The sequence below is a fragment of the Notolabrus celidotus genome, chromosome 22 (genome assembly GCF_009762535.1).
Source record: "Notolabrus celidotus isolate fNotCel1 chromosome 22, fNotCel1.pri, whole genome shotgun sequence".
Classification (NCBI taxonomy): Eukaryota; Metazoa; Chordata; class Actinopteri; order Labriformes; family Labridae; genus Notolabrus; species Notolabrus celidotus.
The window spans coordinates 17,868,679-17,890,426 of record NC_048293.1 but is presented as its reverse complement, the minus strand read 5'-3'; the positions used below and the strand labels follow the sequence as shown (position 1 = coordinate 17,890,426).

General features: G+C 40.6%; 1 protein-coding gene across 1 annotated transcript; it reads right to left on the bottom strand.

The window, feature by feature from the left end:
* Positions 1 to 116: 116 nt before the first annotated feature.
* ubr1 (ubiquitin protein ligase E3 component n-recognin 1) lies at positions 117 to 20,421 on the bottom strand. The gene is made up of 47 exons (XM_034674739.1): positions 20,298 to 20,421; positions 17,141 to 17,400; positions 16,240 to 16,318; positions 14,490 to 14,600; positions 12,878 to 13,005; positions 11,867 to 12,005; positions 11,682 to 11,744; positions 11,465 to 11,588; positions 11,221 to 11,328; positions 11,054 to 11,142; positions 10,862 to 10,960; positions 10,584 to 10,741; positions 10,342 to 10,441; positions 10,089 to 10,217; positions 9,814 to 9,994; positions 9,673 to 9,725; positions 9,413 to 9,523; positions 9,232 to 9,297; positions 9,040 to 9,141; positions 8,895 to 8,958; positions 8,692 to 8,816; positions 8,551 to 8,603; positions 8,359 to 8,461; positions 8,215 to 8,263; positions 7,968 to 8,122; positions 7,758 to 7,857; positions 7,540 to 7,643; positions 7,352 to 7,432; positions 6,171 to 6,352; positions 5,853 to 6,061; positions 5,654 to 5,747; positions 5,391 to 5,543; positions 5,200 to 5,300; positions 5,008 to 5,107; positions 4,784 to 4,932; positions 4,637 to 4,692; positions 4,442 to 4,538; positions 4,264 to 4,331; positions 3,840 to 3,987; positions 3,626 to 3,713; positions 2,569 to 2,705; positions 2,377 to 2,485; positions 2,222 to 2,278; positions 2,055 to 2,132; positions 1,787 to 1,957; positions 1,586 to 1,687; positions 117 to 1,301 (listed from the first exon to the last, which is right to left on the bottom strand). The coding sequence occupies exons 1-47, from the start codon at positions 20,340 to 20,342 to the stop codon at positions 1,160 to 1,162; spliced, it is 5,220 nt and encodes a 1,739-aa protein (XP_034530630.1). The 5' UTR covers positions 20,343 to 20,421; the 3' UTR covers positions 117 to 1,159.
* Between the last annotated feature and the right edge of the window lie 1,327 nt (positions 20,422 to 21,748).

Here is a 21,748-nt window from a genome sequence, read left to right as displayed (position 1 = left end):
TGTGTTGTGGTAAGCAGCTATAGATGAGACTTTGTCCATTATGCAAAAGGAAAATAAAATTCTATAACACATTAGAAGTTAAGAATGTGTGAAATTGACACACAGGAGCAGTCATCTGTATTCAGGCTAGTGTCTTTATTTCCAGCCTGGAAGTCATGTAGCATTGTCAAACAACACAAAAAGGAGGAAAGTTCATATTCACACGTTCTTCCTGAAAAGGCTGAGCAATAATGGATGTGATAAGTGTAAAGATATATGATTCTACCTGAAATGTTTTCAATAAAAAGTACATTTCTTTCTTAAATACATTATTGAAACAGTTTGTTTTTAACTTAAATTGAATTGTGTGAAGTGTATCAGCAAACATGATCTGCCTCTGGTCCCTTCATGAAGTTTCAATCATTAACATACAGCTGATATCAGATTAAATATGTTTGGCCTAATAGTAGACTTAGATCCATAAATGTCAGACAACTTGGAAGTAGATAACTGTAAATACTTTTCTCTGAATACTGAATCTGTCATGTGTGTTCTTTAAATGTTATCTTCATTACACACGTCTAATTATACGATTACAGGCTACAATAGATGTGACCGTTTTTATTCTGCTGAACAAAAATGTGTATGTTTCTTGACTGTGCTTAAACATTTCAAATTAAAAAGTACCCTCCAAAACAGTGTAATTCAACAATTATAACTTACTACAAATCAGAGTTTCTGACACCAAAACAGAATGCAGAAAGTTCACAGCATTACCGAGGAGGAGAGAAACCAAAAACATAAAGTGATAACTGAAACATGTTCGTGTGTATCTGATGTTTGTCTTTATTCGCATGAGCCTCTTTGCAAATAACATTACTCTAGGAGAAACTCATTCTCACAGCAGACAATCAAATTAAAACAAGGCGACTTGGGTTTGCTCATCATCCATCACCTTCTATTACTCCTCATATTCCTCCTCTTCAACTGTCCCCACTTCTCTCGACTCCAGCTGCGGTTTCATCAGGGAAGGATTGGCTACTCGGGTCTCCTTTGATTATAGGAGGATTGTTGTTGTTTTGATGTGTATATGTGTGTATGTGAGTGTGCGAGCACCGGAGCAGATTGCGCTCTATGGCTGTGCTCTTTGCTCCTTCGGCCTCCACAGCGGTAGCAATCATCACAACATCTGCCACTCGAAGGCAAACATAACATTGACCACCTCCAGGCTGCGGGCGATTTCCTCCAGGATGCAGTGCTGCTGCCACAGCTGGTTCAGCTTCCTGTAGCGCTCTGGGCAAAGGTGCAGAGGATTGCCCCTTCTAGAAATAAAAAGACAAGAGTGTGATTTCTGAAGAGGGAAGAGGGACTCGCAACAAATTTCATATGACTAAATGTTCATGTCAGTGAATGTATGTGAAAAGAGAGATACAGATTCAGTGAAGCTAGAAATATAGTACTAAATACTAAGGGACAGACATTTCCTGAACAGAAAAACTATAAGCAAATGAAGACTGAGCTGAGAAGCAATATTAACATGTCTATATTGCATGTCTGAACAGAAATAATAATGGTTTAGTAAATATAAAAGAGTAATAATTTTTACCCAAGATGAGGATCAGTCTCCCCATAATCATCCAGGTAAGGAGCAGGATACGTGCTTCCTCGAGTCTTACTCGCCATCAGAACGATTTCACACTCTCTTATCCTGTCAATAAAAAACAAGTTTCATTATAGAGCATATTTCAAATAAAATATGATTCAAATAGAAACAAATCAAAATGATAACTGAGAAATAATGACACACCTGAGGAACATGCCCACTCCAGCCCCACAAGTAGCAGCGTGGGCAGTGCAGGCCCCCACATCCTCCCCATCCAGTGGGCTGAGACAGCAGGAGCTCTGAGAGCACAGCATGGCCCCACAGAACAGGCACAGGGTCGGATGCTTCCTCTCATCATCCATGGACTTTGGACATCTTTTGAAAAATGTCAGAAGGGAGAAGTTTTTAAAACTGCTGTAATGAATTCAACAGAGAGAAGTTTTGATTGAAAGGACTTCAAATCCCCACTCACTGAAAATGGCTGGCCTGATTGAGGAGAGCGCTGTAATCCTCAGGGAGCTCAATCAAACGATTTCTTCTCCTGGGGTATCTGGGAAAGAGTCCATTTAATAATTATAAGACATTTTATATCACAAAAATGAAGCATGAAGGAAAAAATAAACAAAGGCCATATTCTACCTGACTGTCTGCAGTTTTCCTTTTAGAGCTTTGGTTACAGCTTGGTTTCCACACCACCTGAGGACCAAAAAACAATCAAATCAATCACTTTTCCTGTAAATATGGAACAATCACAAAATAAATACATTGATCTTTCCTAATTATCTAACACAAACCTCTGTAGCAGTGGAGTAACAGAGTCTCTGTGCTCCTGGAAGAGCTGGAACACATTAGAGGGTAGTGCCAAGTAGCTGCAGAGTGCCTCCACCTGTCCTTGAGAGGTAACTGAAAAGACCAAAACTATCAGCTTTCATGCGTTGATCACTTCGTGTTGTGTTATGATGCTATGACACCTGAGCTTGACCCACCAGCAGCTGTAGAGAGCTCCTCTGGAGGATGTACTCCTGTAAGGCAATTGAAAAAGAGAGCAGCAGAGCGCAGGAAAGGTTCTATTCCTCTCTTCACTCGTTCCGCCAAAGAGCTTCCGGACACGTCTGGCATTGGCCTGATGGACAAAACCCAAAACAATCTGTCAACAAGGCTGAATGCAGTCTCATTTGGAACAATTACAAACAGGTTTGATTATGAGGTAAGGTAATAACTTGTCAAATCTACTTCACAGTTTTATACAGCGACAAACCAGTAAAGTTTCACCTGTGCAAGTTCATCAAAATAAATAAAAAGATCTATACAATCAGTGAGCCGCTAAGATTAGTGTATCATGTTTGCATTTATTAGTGGATCCATCATTATTCAAGTTTTTCTTTCTTGTCAGGAGCTTAAGAAATCCCATGTTTGTCAGGGCTTCTTCAGTTCCATGTGTGACCAATGTCCTAGTTACTTGTTATTGTGGATAAAGGGATTAAATTGGGCTTGTAGAAATACAGGTTTCAAACAATTCTTTTTGAAAAAAAAAAAGGTCAATGGTCACAAAGCAGCTTAAAATTTTGGAGACTCAGATTCGGTGGCACCCTAAAGATGTTAAATTGAAGTTGTTTTTTACAAGACAAATTCAGAGCTTTTCAGTGTGACTGAAAACAAAAATCAAACTGGCACATTAAGGAAATTAGCATAAAACACACATACCTTTACAAATAAACGACGACCTGTTCATAACCATTAATCTTAAAAAGTTAACTATGCAGGGAGGAAATCTACTCCCTATTACTCTCTATCCATATATATATTAGCCTCTAATGGTTGTTGCTGCATTTTTTGGCATCTGTAACAGAAACTGTAGTCTGACAGTCATCAATGAACCTTAAGTTTTATACAATCCTACTGAACAACTTAAAAAAACTTCAGGACAGTTAAAGAATTCACCTGTCCAACAGTCTGTGATTGTGTAACCATACTAATGACAAACTAATACACTTATTTGAGTTTTGCTTGATAAATACATTATCAGTTGTTAGACACTCATACCTTCCAGTGAGTTGTGACAATGTATTGCACAGCTCTACAGCTGCTCTCGCCTCCTCTGTCTCTTCTCCCCCCGCTACTGCAGGGAAATCTTGAAAAGATACACAGCAAATTTTACTCATCTCAATAATGCATTTGATTGTATAGAAATCCAATCTAAAGTTATTGGTGGGTTTGTTAGACCAGAGTATGTTGTTCATTCTTTTGCTGTTTATACCTGTAGAGGTCAGGAGGACCTGCACGATGTGAGCCATGGTGACCAGATGAACAACATGCAGGTGGTTGTAGGCTGAGCTGACCGCAGATGGCTGTAAGTCTACGGCCTCCTCTTGGTACAGTGAAGGAATAGACAACACCAATCCCACCTGAAAAAACACATACAAAGTTCTACTAACAGAAATGTAAATTACAGCATCTTAATGCAAACACAGCATACTACAGGATACCATTTTGAAGAATGTGTTTAAAAAACAAAATTTATCTTCAATTTAATTTTCAAAAATGTGATTTTCTTCATGCAAATATGATATCAGTGATTTAATTATTGGTGCTAATTGGACAGAACTTTTAGTGTGTTAAGGATTAAAGGAGTTTGAGTCCATAAGTCTGTTGCAGAGCTATTCCCTGTATTGAAAACCCACCAGAAGATGGAAGAAGTCCACCTCCAGCAGAGAAGGGGTGTTCCTTCTGCTCAGGGCTGGTAGTAAAACTAAGAAATGACAAAAACGCAAAAAGATAACCCTTATTAACACACATATAAACCATATCATTGAATCCTTTAGAAAGACGATTATGATGTATTCTCAGATGGCCTCATACCTCCCAGCATGCCCGTGAAGTGCCTTTGAATGACAGCCTGGGAGCTCTTAATTCTCTGAGCTGCTGAAAACTGCACAATGGCCTTCAGACCTGCGAGCTAAAACAGGAAAGCTTATCACAAACCAGCCAAATCATCCATTAACCATTAAATGCATTCTGTGACATCTCTTCATCAGTCATTATGTGGCATCAAACCTGTCGGTTCTGTAAGGACCCAAAGAGCGGCTTGTCCTCCTCCTGCAGTATGTTTTCTGTAAAGAGGTGAGAACAAATTTTGAGAACGACACAAACAAAATAAAAGTGACTAGACAGAGTAACATGAAGCACCAAATCGTCCTGTACCTATGGCCTGGATAGTGAAGGCGCATGTGTTCCAAGCCATTTGGGGCACACATGGGCACAGCTCGTTGGGTGCCGTCTGCAGTCCCACCCTGTGGACTGTGGTGGCGCACACAACCAGCATCTCGACGATGCTGTCCGAGAGCTTTCTCCTGAAAACAGAGAGAATTTAAAACTGTTGCACGATGGTAAACAATAATTCTCAAGTAATCAACAGTTTTACTCACGGTTCCTGTACTCCATAGCTGAGAATGGATCGAAAGTCTGGCTGGCCCTCTCCACACATCCCTGTGTCACCATCAACACTACTGCTTTCTGTGTTGCATTCTGCACGACAAAGAAAGAGCCATCAGTTATCTTAAACATCATCTGTAGTGTTAAATTAGTGTAATTAATGTTAGTTCAGTGTGTCTTCTTACCGTTGTCCTGAGTGAGCGACTTTAGTCCTCTAATCCTGGCGGTGAGGATCTGGATCCAGCGAGGCATGGTCAAATGCTGCCCAATGATCTCTGCATTCTCACTTCAGTCACACACAGGAATCACATGTTCAAATACAGTAACTACTATCCATTTGGATGTAGATTAGTCTGATGAAACAAACTGGACTTACTAGTTAAACACGAGTGGTTCTAATGGGATGAGGGGTACAACAGTGTTGCACAGAGACTTGCAGAGGGGGCACAAGTACTCCCCGTTCTCCAGGTCGATGATCAGTTCAGCGTGGAGACGATTTCTAGTTGTGTTCTGAACAGCCTCAAAATATCTGAAAATGAAAACAAAATGAGCTTTAAAAGAATACTTCTAGAGGACCACGTGTAAATAAGAGAGAGCTGGCACATACTAAGTAAAGGATGTGCCTCTGAATTGACTCACTTTTGCCAGCATGTGGCGTGCATGACGTGTCCGCAGCTTCCTGTGTGGGTCCCGACTGCCAGCTCAGGAGGCATGAAGAGAGGATATGCTGTCCCTTTAAGAGATGAATACATGGAGACATACATCACATGCGTCACAGTCAGATTTCCCCCCATTGAAAATGAAGGCTGTCAACACTTAATATTAACAAGAGACTGACCATCTCCTATGGCAGTCAGTTTCTTCCCTCTGCACTGAGTCAGCACTGTTGACCTCTGCACACAGGCAGTCAGCACCATGGCCTGGGCCTGGGCCGCCACTTCTTGCTCTTCCTGACAGAGAATGCAGGTGAGCACCTCCCTCTCGACTGGAGTGGAGCCTCTGTGAGGGCCAATGGCTACACACAGCTCTCTTTGCTCCATGGCACAGCTAGAGGACGAAGCCAAACCAGGATTAATAGTTTTTGTTTGTTTGTTTGGATCTTGGGCTTAAGCCAGCTAAAAACACCCAAAAATGGTTTGTGATTGGTCCAGCTCACCTCTCGGTTGTTGCTACAGGCTCTCCCTGTGTCCCGCTCTCTGGCATGTTGTCATACAGCATCTTGTTTGACTCGATGAAGTTTTTCTGCATTGCAGACATCTGGGCCATTATCTTCTGCCGGTGGAGTTTGGCAGCCTCCGCCTTTCTTTTACGCTCAGCTTTTTCTTTGTCCTGAGCACTCTGGAGCAAATCATAAGGTCAGACTTCAATATAAAATAGACCTCCTATGTTTGTAAAAGCGTCTTGAGATAACTTTTGTTGTGATTTGGCGCTATACAAATAAAGATTGATTGATTGATTGAATACAATTCAAGTTTAACAGCAAAAAGAGTGTTATAATGATTTTTAAAGCCAAGGATGATCAGAAGCAAAATGTTCCTTCTTTCTGTATCTCTGATCAAGGGCTTAGTGTAATGGACAAAGTCAAATATCTGGGGCACATTATCAGAAATGACTTGTGTGATGATGATGATTTGCAGCGACAGTGTTGTGAACTGCTGGCACGTAAATTTCCAATGCGCACAGATAATGTTAAAACAGAGTTTTTAGAGCTTACTCTACTCCTCTTGATACTGCCTGTTTGTGGTGCAGTTACAGTAGAGCGAAAATGAAAAAGCTTCAGCATATAATAATGCATATAGAATCAATCCTTAAACTACCAAGATTAACCAGTGCAAGTTTATGTTTGTATCAAACAATGTCCCTACATTTCGTGCTGTAATAAGAAATTTAATGTATACATTTTTGTGTCACTAAGCTGATTCAGAAATTTTAAAGGGAGCTCACTCAGCCCACATTCAGTGACACTTTTCTTGTTTTTGGAAACATTGGAACAAATGACTTTTTATGTTTTAATCAAAATGAATGTGTAAACTGTAGTTATGTGACCTTTTTATTCCTTGCTGGACATGTATTATATATACTTATTTCTAGTCTTTAATATTCTTTTTGTGCTGATATGGACCTATGGGTCTGAAATAAAGTATATCTATCCATCTAATACAAATAGGGATTTGTTGTTTCTTTAATTTCACAGAGGGGCATGACAGAATGCAAGTTTATGTACAGACCACTATAAACTTACAACAGCAGGAACTCTAATATAGATCAAGCATAATGCGGTCACACCAATTTGCTGGTAAATTCACATGTTTTAAATGATCATTAATTGTTCTTTACCTCTTCAGGCTTGCTTGTTTCCATGCTCATAGATGCTGAAGGGTTGGACTTCTCCCTAAGGCACTTGATAATCTCAAACATCTAAAAGAAAAGAAAAGTAAACAGAGAAAAAGGATCCATAAAAAGTGAATACAAATATGAAACTGATTTTTAATGTAAATGGAAAATATTCGGATCGAAGATCTAACCTGTAGAACCCATTTGACCATGTCCTTCTGAGCTTCAAGGGAGGGAACATTCTTGATCTTGGACAATAAGAGAAACACTGACTTGCCGTGTTCTGATCCGATTCCTGTCAGAAGAGAAAATACATTACGTCAAAAGATTCCTGAACCTAAATCTGTTTGAAGCTCTCAGATCTTTGATGACAAATTTTACCATCACACTAAACATTTCTTCAACTCACTTCTGGCCTTAAGGCTGAAATCAAAGGTCACTTCCTCCTCGGAGCTGTCCTCAAGCTGTGCTCTCTCTTCCAGCAACGCCTGACCTATCAGGTGAAGGGCCTGTGTGGAAAAACATGTCATTTGTTATTGCACGTGGTTTCAGTAAGTGATGGCAAAGGCAAAGGTACACTCTGTAAAGAAAGCACAAAAACAATCAATGCGCTGTTTACCCTCTGGATCATGGCTTCTGTCCAATGAGTGGACCGGTCCTCTGCAGCTCTCTGCAGGACCCGCCTTAGGACGTGGATGATGATGTCACAGCAAAGCAGACGCACTATGCTGGAGAACGCTGGGCAGAAGTCTGGGGGCACTGGAGGACGCAGAGCTGAGAAAAAAAAACAAGAGGGATTGTTAGTAGAGCTGATTTATTAGCAGCTGCAGCACAGAGACCCTGCGCAGAGATAAGGCGGCGGTCACCTTTATCGTTGCTCTCATGAGTCCTCCTCTTCTTCTGAGACTCTTCTGCCTAAAACAAGAAGACATGAGGAACATTTAACACAAGTTCTGCCAATAATGAGCAGGAAAGTGGTGTGGAGAACGGCTGTTGAGATGCTGCATTACCTTGCTGTGCTGAGATCGTGAATAATGGTAGAAGAAAGGATTGAATTCTACCAAACGCTCTTTTTTCACTTCATACAGTCCATGACCTGAAACACCCGGTTTTCTAAAAACAGAGGCAGAGGAAACTGATTAAACCAAATACCAAACAACTGCCAAGATAAACTCACAGGCCCTGTCACTTTGTGTGCTTACTTGAAAGTGGCAACTTTGGTAATCACAGACTCCAGGCCTGTTTCGTGACTCTCCTACAGAGACACAGGTAAGTTAGTTTAAAATGATTCACACCTCATAAAACTAAAAAATACATTTAATAGATAAGATGAATTATCTTACATTTTCTGGCAGACCCTTGGCCAGGTTACTGTGAGCCATGGGCTCAATGCACAGCAGGTGGATAACCTCCCTTATCGTCACATCCTCTTTGGTCACATGACTGATACCAGGGACATATCGCTCACCTGAAACACAACACCGGTCAAACACAAATACTGTTCTCATCTTGATCACTTCTCAAGTTAGAAGAGAGGCATATTTACCAACGATAACAATGAGGAGATACAGCATCTCTTCAGTCAGACGGTTCCACTGGATCAGTTCATCCTGTGAAATGATATACTGAGTATTTGGTGGCATGCTGAGATCAGTTTGAGTGGTTTATATTTTCATTTCGGTGTTGCTCACCTGGTCTTTGCTTGAACAGTTTCCATTAAAATAATCAAAGAGCTCAAATCTCAACAAGATCAGCATGAGGAAGTGGTTGGGGTCAATTTTGGAAGCAGTTATCTGGAATATATTTTCAGAGTTAGTTATAAATCACAACATTGTGAATACTATTTTGAATGTTTGAAGGTCATACGAGTGATTTCAACTGACCTGAAGCATGAGGATGTCCTTATCGTACATCTCGTCCCTGCATTTTACGTCCTGATAGTAGTAGACCTGAGCATGTAGAACAATACTTGATCAACTTGTCTCATACTGATTGAAGAAAAATAACCACAAGAGAGAAAACAATAAAAACTGTGGCATAAAGAAATCTAAGAATTTGATGTACCTGGCTGACTAACGAGAGCCCATTCCTCCGCCACATCTCAGCAGAGACCTGTGCAGCCAGCACAATGCAGCGCAGAGGATACTCTGCCAGCTGAGTGAAGTCATAGCTCTCCTGCAACAAGAAGATAAAACAACTTGTTTGTTTTTTCAGTGACTTAGCTGTTTCATTTTACAACCTTTGTGAATCACATTGTAAAACTGATAAGGAAAGAAAAGGGTTGTTACAAAACATTTCAAGATCTTTTCTGTTCTGTCACTAACCAGATTATCCAGGCGTTCGATGGCTCCAGTTCTGCACAGAACCACATACAGGCCTGGGGAGCACAATGTGCAGAGTAGTGAGTTTAAAGATGACCAAAAAATGTCAATGAATGAAAAGGCATGTAAAATAAGTTGTCCTACCAGCCAGCAGCCTGGAAATGGGCAGATGTATGCTGACAGGCTCCTGAGACACTTTGTATGGGCGAACATGGAGGATGTGTTTGCACATGTAGTAGTCTGTAGCTTCTCTGTGGAAGGGCTGATTATTGCACTGCGTCAGGACGGTGCGGCACTCTTTAAATGCGAGCAGCAAGATCTCTTCCTGAGGGGGGAAAGAAGAACACAGAAACTCACTCCTCTGTTGTTAACTTCACTTTTACTTCACTGTTCAATGGATACTTTGCATCACAACTCACATCAGAGGAACACCAGTCCTGAAACATGGCGAGGACGTGGCGGAGCTGGATCTGAAGAGAAAAACCAGCCTCCCATTCTGGCTCCACCGCAATGTGACGTCCAAACTGGCGCTTCACCTCCTCCATGCCCTGATCAGGAGAGTTAGAGAAGTTCCAGGAGTCATTAAATATCTGCTTTGTCAGGTTGAGGTAAAATTCAGTAGTTGCCCTTTTATTACAAGCTTCTGAATAAATAAACGGAGATAATCACTACCTGCATGGATCTGAGAAGCCCAAGGAAGATTCTGAACCCCTCTAGGAACTCTGTCCGCAGCTCTACAGTCCATATTGAAGGTTTACTGATCAGAATGTACCTGAAAGGGACAAAATAAACATCTTAGATACAGCATTAGCTTTGGTATAAGTATGCAGATGTGATTGCCTTGACCATGTTCTTTTTTCTTTTTCTGTTTTGCTTCTTAAAGCTTATTCTCGAGGTGTCGGCTCTTTACCAACCTGAGGTCGTGGAAGATGACCTGGATGCGTGAGAACTTGTCTGAGTTGTATCCGAGGAAGTAGAAGCGATTGTTGTCATCCAGATGCTCACGCAGCAATTCCATGACTGTATCAACGATCACTTTAATGACATTGCCCTCTTCAATTAGCTGCCTGGCCTAGAAGAGGAACAGAGATGAAAGAATACAGGCATAAATATGCATAAAGGAGCACAAATATTTCAGATGCAACACTTCCTTTACGGCGGCAAAATAACTGCCCAAAGAGCAAAAACGTACCAACGTAGGAACTGTGAATATCTGTACTGACAGAGCAGTGATGGAAATGCTCCTATCATGGTCATCATTTATGAAATCCTTTTGAAGCTGCTTGTAGTGCTAAAAGAGAAGATATAGGACAGGTCTAAATACGGGAGGAAGTATAAAACAGAAGTATAAAACAGAAAAGTCAAACTTTCCCTTTTTTTTTACCTTTGTAAACTCGATTGCAAAAAGCCTCTTGAACTCCGTCTCCATTAGCATGCTACAGAAAATCAGTTCATGCACAATCTTGCGAGCTCCTGGGGGAGAAAAGAATGTTATGTTTATGTTTCTGTCGTATTAAACTGTATGAAAATCCAGCTGTGTTCTATACTTGCCTTTGTACATCTTGGCATCATGCAGCATGAGTCTGCTGATGAGGCAGGGCCGCTCTCTGTCAGCGTTTGGCTCCAGTGCCACCTGACTGAAGGCCTGCCTGAAGCCAACTACACAAGGCACACACACACAAGGTCACACCATTTGCATGTGCATGGAACAGGAAACACTTTGATAAGTGTGGATATGTTTTACTAATAAAGGTAGAGGATCATGACATAGAGGGGGGTGCAAATGTAACAGCACCTGAGTATCCGATGATCTTTTGGAACCAGCTGCCGAGGCGCAGAGCAAAAGTTTGATGAGCCATGACTGCTGAGTGAAGGATCTCTACACGTAGTGGCTGAAGCGAAATGTGCTCAGAGTTTGACTGCAATAAAAGATTAATAATCAAATACAGCTCAAGATTAAACATCATTCATTTCTGAGACTAACTGAGGTGGAGGCTGTGTGTTTCATTCACCTTGATGAGATCTTTAGCCTGCTGGCAGGAGAGAAGAGTTCCTCTCTTTACAGCCCGTCGGCCCTGTGCAACAGTTAAGAGTTATTATAGCAGTATCACAGTTTGAATTAAGGAAACGCATGATAATCAGCGCCTCTTCCTAATGAGAGTGCTGTAAAGGCAACGATGCGAGTGAACAACAATACCTCCTTGTCGATAAGTGCTGTGTGTGTCTGTGCTTCAGCCTGATCACACTGGACAGAGCGCTGCAGGGTGTAGATCACATGGTCGTACGAGTGGTGCTCATCATTGTACAGGACGCAGTAGTATGCGTTTTCTTTTGTCCTGTAAAGATGGATAACCGTGTCAGGTGGAGTGTTTTTCTTTTTTCTTTTTTTTTTATGCAAACACTACTCTTTATTTTCTTCCACAGGGAAAACGTTTCTTTTTTTTGTAATTTTATTTTTATTTGGACAGGGTAACATCACAAAATTTATAACACTTAGATATTTGAATTTATCCTTTTTCCAGTCTTTTCTTTGCGTATGCATAGAAAGAAGTAGTATGTCCAGATACCCACTCAGTCCTGAAATGTCTCTGTCCTCCATTGTCTTTCCAGGTGAATGCATCCATTTATACTCTTAACATCTAAACACATACAGTACATATACAGTAGTCTTCACCTCTTCCGTCAGTAATCAACACTCACTTTCCTGCATACATCCCTTACACAAACCATCAGATATATAACTATTTACATAAGTACTAGGGGAGCTTACATTTATGTTTTATTCTTTAAGGAGGGGGAGGGTTAACATCTTGTTGGTGGAGTCATACAAAATCTGCTCGCACTGGCGTTATACATTGAATCAACTTATTCAAAATTTGTTAAAAGTTGTCCTTTCGGTTCCTCAGAGAGTAAGTCAACTTCTCAATTTGAAATATTTCCAGAATTATTCCAGTCATCCACTGTGGGTGCTGCTGGTTTAAGCCACCTTCTGGTGATTGATTTTTTTACAAGCTGCTAAAAGCACTTGCAGCAGTTTTGTATCACTCCTCTTTTTCAGACCCGGAACATGACCCAAGTACAGCACTTCAAATGTCATGGGTATTTGAGTCTCAAACACCCTGCCTAGTGTTTTGTGGATGAGGTGGAGTTTTTTATATATATATATATATAAATAAGTGTGTATGCATGTGATCACATGAGCCTTTACCTGGGCTGGAGTTCGGCTGACAGCTCCAAGTTCTCATCCCAAACCAGGAATTCTGTGACATACTGCAGCAGCATCTGGAACAGCTTCCCAGCACGCTCGTACAACTCGGGCTCTAACCCACACTCATCCTGAAGAACATGAGAGAATCACACAGAACAGACATCAACAACACTCTCAGGTGTCTTAGTCATAATGTGTCAGACTTTACAAACTGTCTTCAGAGTTTCAGAGATATATTTTACACACTCAAGATTCTTAAAAATAAAATAAAATAAAATAAATAACATTTAGAAAATCAATAAGGGTAGAAAGCAAAATTAAAAATCAGTTAAAGTTAAGAGGATAACATAAATACAATAAATGAATCAACATATAATTAAATAAATAAATAAATAAATACATTTATAATTAAATAAATAAATATGATAACAAATGTTGATAAAACAATGACATTATGGTAACTTTGCACATCACCATTAGACTCTTATGGTGTAAAATATTATAAATTTAGTTCTAGTATATAAATACAGTCCACTAACTTAGAGAAGCCGTAGTGCTGTAGAACAACTTTCCTAACCTGTCAACAGTGATGTAGTGACGACAAACTGTGTGTCATTTCATCTTATCAGGCAATCTAGAATACAAATATGGCTGCAGGTAAACTTTATACCTTTTTTAATTTTGTATCCTCCAGGATTTTGCTTTATTCATCAGATTCTCTATTTTGCAGAGCTCATCTGACAATGACTAAGCCTGTTAGAATGACATTTACTAATACTCTATTTCCTGTGTCACGAGCAGTGTGTACACTATGTCAAAGGGCTGGTCTAAATATTTTGGTCCTGAAAGCTAAGCAGGGAATTTGATATTAATTTCGAAAAGCAAGCAGCCTGAGAGCAAACATTCCTCAAAGCAGCTTCATATTTTTCATACAAATGTCAGATATTTAACACACAAACAAAACAAACAGCATGTCTGTGTGTTTACAGCAGCGTCTACGTCACACTGCTGTGTGAGAAAAAGCGCTGGAATCTTCAAGAGGCTAAACAACAGGAAACATTGTTATGTGTTTTTTGATGCTTAGTGTGGAGGTTTATGTGTGGTCACAGTTTGGAAGCTGGTGCAGAAAACATAAAGCAGCCTCACAGACAGGGTCTGCTGATGTCTCTGTTAACAGAAGCACCTGCTGTTTACGGAAAACAGGCACAAAGCTGTCGAGATGTGCATTCGCTCAAAGCCCCTGAGCACGATCCTATCAGAGAATCACAGTGATCAGCAAAGAAAGGCCTGACAAACAAGTGCTGAACAGGATCAATCAGCAAAATGTGTCCCAGCAGCACCTCTGCACTATTTAGCGGGATTAAAGCAACTGTTTTCCACCAGCTTTTACACACTCAATCACCCTCCAAGCTTTTTAACCTAGTTATACATTTTCTCTGTTGTTTCAGGTCAACAAAGTGCTTTTCTTTCTCGTTTCCGGAGCCAAAGTCACAGCCAAGAGAGCATCAGCCAGGATTAAGATGGGAAAATAAGCATTCTGGGGTTCACTGACACAGAATGGGACACGCACACCCCTCCCACGTCCCTTTTTCCGCTCTATTATGTAACTCACCGTTACCATGGCAGTGGCTGCCCCTGGGTCATGTTTGGAGCAACAGGGGCCGATCTTCCAGGCTTCAACGTCCCCACAATCACAGAAGCCCCCGCCTGATGATGCGTGCATCTGGGGGAAAGAAAAACACATAGTGTAAGTCACAGAGGGAGAGATGTAGTTACATGGTAATGGACACACTAAGTACAGTTATTATATAAACACTGTATCAGTCAAGATCACGACTTCTTTAAGTTTGGAGTCATTATTAAGCCAACGTGGGAATCTAACATAAAAGGGAAACTTTAAAGTCAAATTCCTTGTGTGTTCAAGCATACTTGGCGAATAAAGCTGATTCTGATTCTGATTCTGATTAACTCATATGGCTTTTTGGAAGACATCAACCATAGATCTGATGTAGACAGACACTTTTCACCAAATGTTGTTTTTCCAAAATGACAGTGGCTGATTGTTTTTTTTATCATTTATTTTTTTATTTAGTTATGGTTTCTTTTGGCATTTTTGCCTTTAATGGATAGGAAAGTTGGAGCTACCAGGAAATGTGGGAAGCAGAGAGGCTGGGAAGACATGTAGCTAATGGTCAGGAATCGATCCTGGGACTGCTGCTACGAGGACTGTAGCCTCTGTATATGGGGCATGCTAAGACCGCAAGCGGCAAAAATATGAAGCCAATGCGGAAGTGCTGCAAACTGCAGTTCATCGAGGATCCGCTTGAGGCTGGCTCCAGAAGTAAACCAGGAAACCACACTAATTCAAAAAATAGCAGAAATAAACGTGTTTACAGCCTGGTATATAAAACAAGTTTAGTCTGGATAGCTCATTTCTAGATTGGCACACACTGTACGGGGGGGGGGGGGGGGGGTTTCATAACGCAACAATTTCGAGGATATTAAAGGGCTATTTCTGTTTCTTTGAAGTGGGGTTGTATGAGTTACACTAGTGCTCCTGCTAGCCCGGGATAAAGAAAAGATCGTACCATCTTTTAAATTTGCAGAAAAGTGACTTGAATTCACTCTAAAGACCGATACCACTACTTGATCCTGCTACGTGCTTGTTGATCCAAACAGCTGATCAGCGTGTATCCGTGCTCATGCAGCGGAAGAACACCGGTCTGTGAGGTGCGTCCGAAAATAGTGCCAAAACAAAGGGGGTTTCTGACGGCAAACTTAATAGCTCCAATTTTTTCTACTGGTGCATGCATTTGCACCGTGATGAGTGCCTGGACCATATTTTCTTAACTTTAGAAGAATTACGCTAAAGAGGTGTCACCGTCCACAGAGAATTGTAGCCTAGCTTGCCTGTTGGTCATCTGGGAATGTTCTCATTAAAAGGGAAGAGCTCACCGGCACTCATTGTGGCTAGCAGGAGCACTAGTGAAATGTAACTGAAATATCCCTTTAAGATTAGCAGTTTTCCATTCCGAGAGGCACAGCTGACTTGATTGACAGGCGGGAACACTGTAGCTGTTAGCGAGGAGGCTCAAAGTCTGCCTCTTTACGTCACACTCGCTCGACAGCAGTCATGTTGAGTTCAACATTTCCAATATGGCTCCCGCCAACGATTGGCCTCAAGACAGCGCTTCAAAAACAGATGGGTGACGCCACGGATACTACGTCCATTTTTTAAACAGTCTATGGTAGACCGCTAGAACAACAGGGCCCCAACCACCAGTGCATCTATGTGACTGATTGACATACTGACAGAATACAGTTAAGTTGGACTTTCCAAATCCATTCATATAAACACTAACCTTGTAGCGATGGCTCTTGTGCACGCTATCCTGGAAGCAGTCCATGCACAGGACACATGTGGGATCTATGGCGCAATCCCTGCAATAAGAAGAATAGAGTTCATTACTCAGTTCAGGAAAAAGAAAATCAAGAAAGTAAATTATTCAAAGACATGTCACTAGATTCATTCATTCAATGACTTCTTATGTGTTAACTAAGATTATACACTTTATGCAAACATCTGCATGGTTAACTTGATGACCTGTCAGCGTCATTGGCTGCACTAAACACTGAGTACAGAACCACAGGATCTGTTTCAGTCAAAAGCAAGCACACACTTGTTACTCTATCAATGAGTTACTTGTTTTCAGTGACTTAAGATTGTAGTACTTAAGCACTGGTTAATCAAGCTGCCAGCTGTCCTTACTTATGAGAACATGATGACAGTAATATATTAAGAAAACAGCTACTGGAATACACAGCTAAAAAAAGGCAAAGACGTCCCAGTAAGTTCTTAAATGTGTCTCATATTGACATAAAAGCTTTGTGACATCTTTAAGAAGACTGCTGAGAAAAACTGGTGGACAGAACGACAGGAATACTCTATGTATACAAGTGATACTTCAAATAATTCAAAGATTATACAAAGACTTCTTAACACTAAGGCCTTAGAAAGTGTTATCATTATTTCTTCATTTTTGACAGCCATTTGGGAAGATTGAATAAATGATTGTCTTCTGAGCCAATATGTTTCCCGCTAAAAATAACTAATGAAGTCTAACATCCTGTATTCATCCAGGGCTTGATATTTATCATCCTGCACAAAAAACAGATGGTTAGAGAAAATGTAGATTGAGCATTTATCCATTATTTGCTGTAATAACTTATTTATTACTAAAATTCATTGGTGTCTTGTCAGACCTGCAGGAGTAAACAGTCTCCCCCTCTTTGAAGACGCGTCCGCAGAGCTGCGAGGACGTGCTGCCCTGCTTGAGCTTCTCCAGACCCTCCTCAGGGTCCTCTCCAAACAGGAAGCACTCCAGCGGGTGAAGGAGTCGACTCTGCATGAGCTCCTCTTCCTCCTGAGGGCTGGACTCTTTCTTCAGGCAGAAGATTTTCGGCACCTGCTCCTTCAGGTAGCGGAGCAGCTCCGTCCTGCCGTCTGCGGCCTGCAGCCATTTCTGCAAAACAGCAGAGAAGAGGATGTAGGGTTTTTTGCAATGACACACGTCAGTTTCCACCGCAGTTATTATAAGGGAAGAAATCTTCTCTTGTATTGATTGTTGACACCAACACTAAACAGAGGTTTCTGTTGTTTCTCTTTATAAGTGTGCAGTATGGAAATGAAGGTCTTAGTGGGAAATATACCACATAGCATCCTCTTGAGATATACTGAATTACTGATGCAGTTTCACTTTGATACTTCCTGTTTAGGCTGGCAGCAGATGAGAAGAACCATAATGCATGCTGGGTGTTTTTTTTTCTGTCAGACGAGCCCGAAGTGTCAACCCATTAATTATATTTACAAAAAATAGAAGAGCAGGAGTGTCAGTCTGAACATGGGTATCGAAACAGGATTGTTAATTGTTCTTTAGTAACTCATAGTTTAAAGGTGAGTTAAAAAGTATGATTATTTGTAGGCGCCTTTCTGGACACTCAAGGTCACCTTACAACATACATAAATACAACAATAACAATACAATACTAATAAAAATGAAGGGGGTCATTTCAGTCCCATAAAGACAGATTAAAGTGAGTAGGCTTGATGGAAAAGGTGTGTTTTGAGGCGGGATTAGAAGGTGTTGGGAGAGGTGGAATTTTGTACGTCCTGGGGGAGAATGTTCCTGAGGCGGGGGGGCGAGCGGCTGATGGGTCTGACCCCATGGTGGCCAAGCGAGCAGGTGGGGAGGGTGAGTTGGGTGGAAAAGGAGGACCTGAGACTACGGGTTGGTATTTCTGTATGGAGGAGCTCAATGGGGTCCTTAGGAGCTTGGTTGTTGTTGGCCTTGAAAGTGAGAAGCAGAATCTTAAAAATGATGCAGTATTTAATTGGAAGCCAGTGGAGTTGCTGCAGGACCAGTGTGATGGGGCTGGTGGAGGGGGTTCTGGTGATGTTGCGGGCAGTGGAATTTTGAACCAGTTGAAGTTTATGGATGCATTTGTCGGGTAAACCAAAAGAAGGGAGTTGCAATAATCTAGGCGGGAGGTGACCAGGGTGTGAACAAAAATGGCGGTACTGTTAAGGGAGAGAGACGGACGCATGCAAGAGATGTTACGGAGATGGAAGTATGCTGACCGGGTGGCATTATTGATGTGGGATTGGAATGACAATGTGCTGTCAAGGCAGGTATTGCATTCTTTACATGTAAATGGTAGAACCAGTAGCCCAACAAATTATCTGTCTCATGCAACACCCATGGGAGGGTGTAAGCTTACACATGGAAGTTTTGAATGACAAAAACAACCTTTACTCATTACAGTGACAAGGACCTATTTTACCACAAGCATTTTTCCATTCAGGGCATCCAAGAAATAAGATTCATAATGGATACATTGCTGATGGGTGTCTTCTTCACTACCTTCGTATAGTTCTGGTTTTAATTATGTAAACAGTGCAAAGAGTACTTTTCACTTATTTGCTTTGATAGTTGTAGTTGATCAAGTCAATGTAACCACATGTGTTAATGGATGTCTTACGCAGTGGTGGACAGTAACAAAGTACATTTCCTTGAGTACTGTACTTAAGTACATTCTTTCAGTATCTGTACTTTACTTGAGTATTATTATTTTGGGGGAACTTATTACTTTTGACTCCACTACATTTCTATCAGTGCTCTAATTACTCACTTCTTTTGCTTTGAAGTCAGCTGATGAATTTTCTTTTCTGAAATCAGATCCCAAAGACCGTAAACTGTTCATGTACTTGTGTTTGATTTGTCTAAATGGTGTAGCCGTACCTTGGTTGAGTGTATCGCTAATGCAGAGCAAAAATGATTCAGATCAGTGCCTTCATTTAGTCATGGTTATGATGGCTATGGCTGAGAAGGATGATGATTCTCTACCTGAGCACCACAGCTATATTTCAAGCCCAAGTTTGAGGTTTTTGAAATAAAGAATGATTGGTATTATTGTAAATATCTGATCTGTTTACCACACAAACTTCATCACAGCCTACAAAACATCTCCATCTAACCTGAGAAAGCATGTGGAGGTCTGTAGATGACAAACCTGTTTTATTCCAGATGAACATTTTAAACTTGTCTGTGCTTGGAGTAACTTAGTTGCTGTTTATATTTCATGTTAAACTTTTTAGATATGAAATAATGTTTTCTAGATACACATAACGTAGCAGAATGTACACAAATGCATTCTTGGCTGCACTCATGCTTTGTGAATATACATTTTGAGATATTTTAAAGGTAAAGGTATTTTTAAAAGCATGTACTCAAGTACTTTACCTCAAGTAATAATTTGAAGGAACAACTTTCACTTGTACTGGGGTAATATTTAACCAGGAGGATCTATACTCTGACTTAAGTAATGGTGACATGGACTTTGTCCACCACTGGTTAATGGATGTCTTACGTAATGAAAACATACCAAAGTAGGACAGTTTCACTTTCAATCTGATAACAACACCTTGCAGTAGTTACAGTTTCACACACAGGAGGGACAATGGTGATAATGAAAATGGATCAACTCGACTGAACTCTTGATATCCTGCAGCAGGACGGACAGAAGCGGTCACCAAATAACCAAAGGATGGAGATTAACACACTGCGGAGAATGCTAACATATTTCCCCTGACTATGATAACAAATATAACCTGTCATGATTCCATACCTGCTACATTTACTCACTGTATAACAGCGATGAATAAGAAAGCCTCTGCAGAAATATTTTTAACATTAGGATAACTAGCACAGGAGCTAGCCCCGGATGCTAGCCTGGGAAGTTGATGATATTAACTGGACAGTGGAAACATGTAGTACAAAATAATTAACACGTTATATTTCAGGGTTTAGTCCCTCACTCATTGAACCCACTGTCAGCTATAAGACCTCTTTAAAACTCATACCTTGCTGAGCTCTAGTCCGTCTTGGGATTTCTCACCCTCCGCCATATTCCATTTGCCGTAAAGGAGGAGGTGTCACTAGGAGACCGTTCCCCTTGTAATCGAAAACATTTTGCGACACTGCTAGAACCTGATTCAGGAACAGGGAAATGTTGTCACACTTTGTGCAGAGAGACATCTGTAGCTATTTTGTGTTTTGTTTTGTTTCAGTTACAGGTTTACAGATACGCCTCTGGTAAAAATAAGCATTTTGTTGACAAATACTTCTGCCAAACCTGCCCTCTGCTGGCTGCCTATGAGTCCTATTACATGATGGTCAAATTTGGCAAGTACATCCAAATTTGGTGGATGAGAACTATTAAAGGATTCTCAACACCAGAGTCCGGGTCCTCAGAGAAATAAAATGTAAGACTAATAAAACCAAGACAAAATGACCAGTTATAGTTAAAGGGAAATTACACACAAAAAAAGCTAAATAATAATATTTACACACTATAAGGACTGCAGAAAAAATCATCAGTGTCGACCTACCCCCCATCCAGGAAACGGCCAGGTAGCATCACCGCTGACCCCTCACACCCTGGGCACAAATTCTTCAAACTCCTCCCCTCCGGCAGGCACTACAGATCACTGTGCAGCAAAACAACCCGCCATAAGAACAGTTTCTTCCCCCAGGCTGTCACTCTGATGAACACTAAACCATAACAGTGTCATACCTGTCAGATAAATACTCTCTGTAAATATACATGTAAATATACAGTGCAACAATTCTCCAAGCAGAATTCCAGATTTCTATATATTTTATTTTTTAACTACTATTTTTTATTATGTAAAAACTGCCTCTGCTACTCACCACTGCACTATTATCATATTCTGCAATCATTACGAAATATAACTTAATGACCCTTGACTGTTTTTTTTTGTTATGCAGATATATGTCTGATGTATAAATTAATTCATGATCAGGCCCCACCACCACTTAAACAATGTGTGTTACTCTGCAGGAACAATCTTAGGGAGACCAGGGCATCAGCTAGAGGAGACTGTTCAGCTAAACTTAGGCAGACGGCATTTGGACAGTCTGCATTTTCAGTCAGAGCAGCAGGAAAATGGAACTCAATTCCTACCAACGTAAGAGACTGTACAAGCCTCAGTGTTTTTAAAAGTAAAGTGAAATTATGGCTCAAGGAAAAACAATTATGTGATCATCTGAATGCATCAATTTAGAGACAATGAAATGTGATTTTCAATGTGTCGTTATTAGTGATGGACTGTGTTGAGTAGCCTATGTATTGTTTTAAATGCTAGTATGTTTTTTTTATCATTTATATTGTACATTTGTTTACATCTTCCTGCCCAGGGACCACAGATGAAAATTAGCTTATAGCTAACTCTGGCTTGACAGTTTTTTGTTTTGCATGGCCCCTGTCAAATAAACTAATAAACAAATGATT

What these genes read in the sequence shown, in the direction of transcription:
- ubr1 (XM_034674739.1), bottom strand. Translation starts at nt 20,342, where the DNA reads ATGGCGGAGGGTGAGAAATCCCAAGACGGACTAGAGCTCAGCAAG. An exon ending in GTCGCTCACTCAGGACAACG is followed by an intron (nt 5,108 to 5,199) that starts GTAAGAAGACAC and finishes TTTGTCGTGCAG; the next exon opens with AATGCAACACAGAAAGCAGT. An exon ending in GAGACTGATCCTCATCTTGG is followed by an intron (nt 1,302 to 1,585) that starts GTAAAAATTATT and finishes TTTTATTTCTAG; the next exon opens with AAGGGGCAATCCTCTGCACC.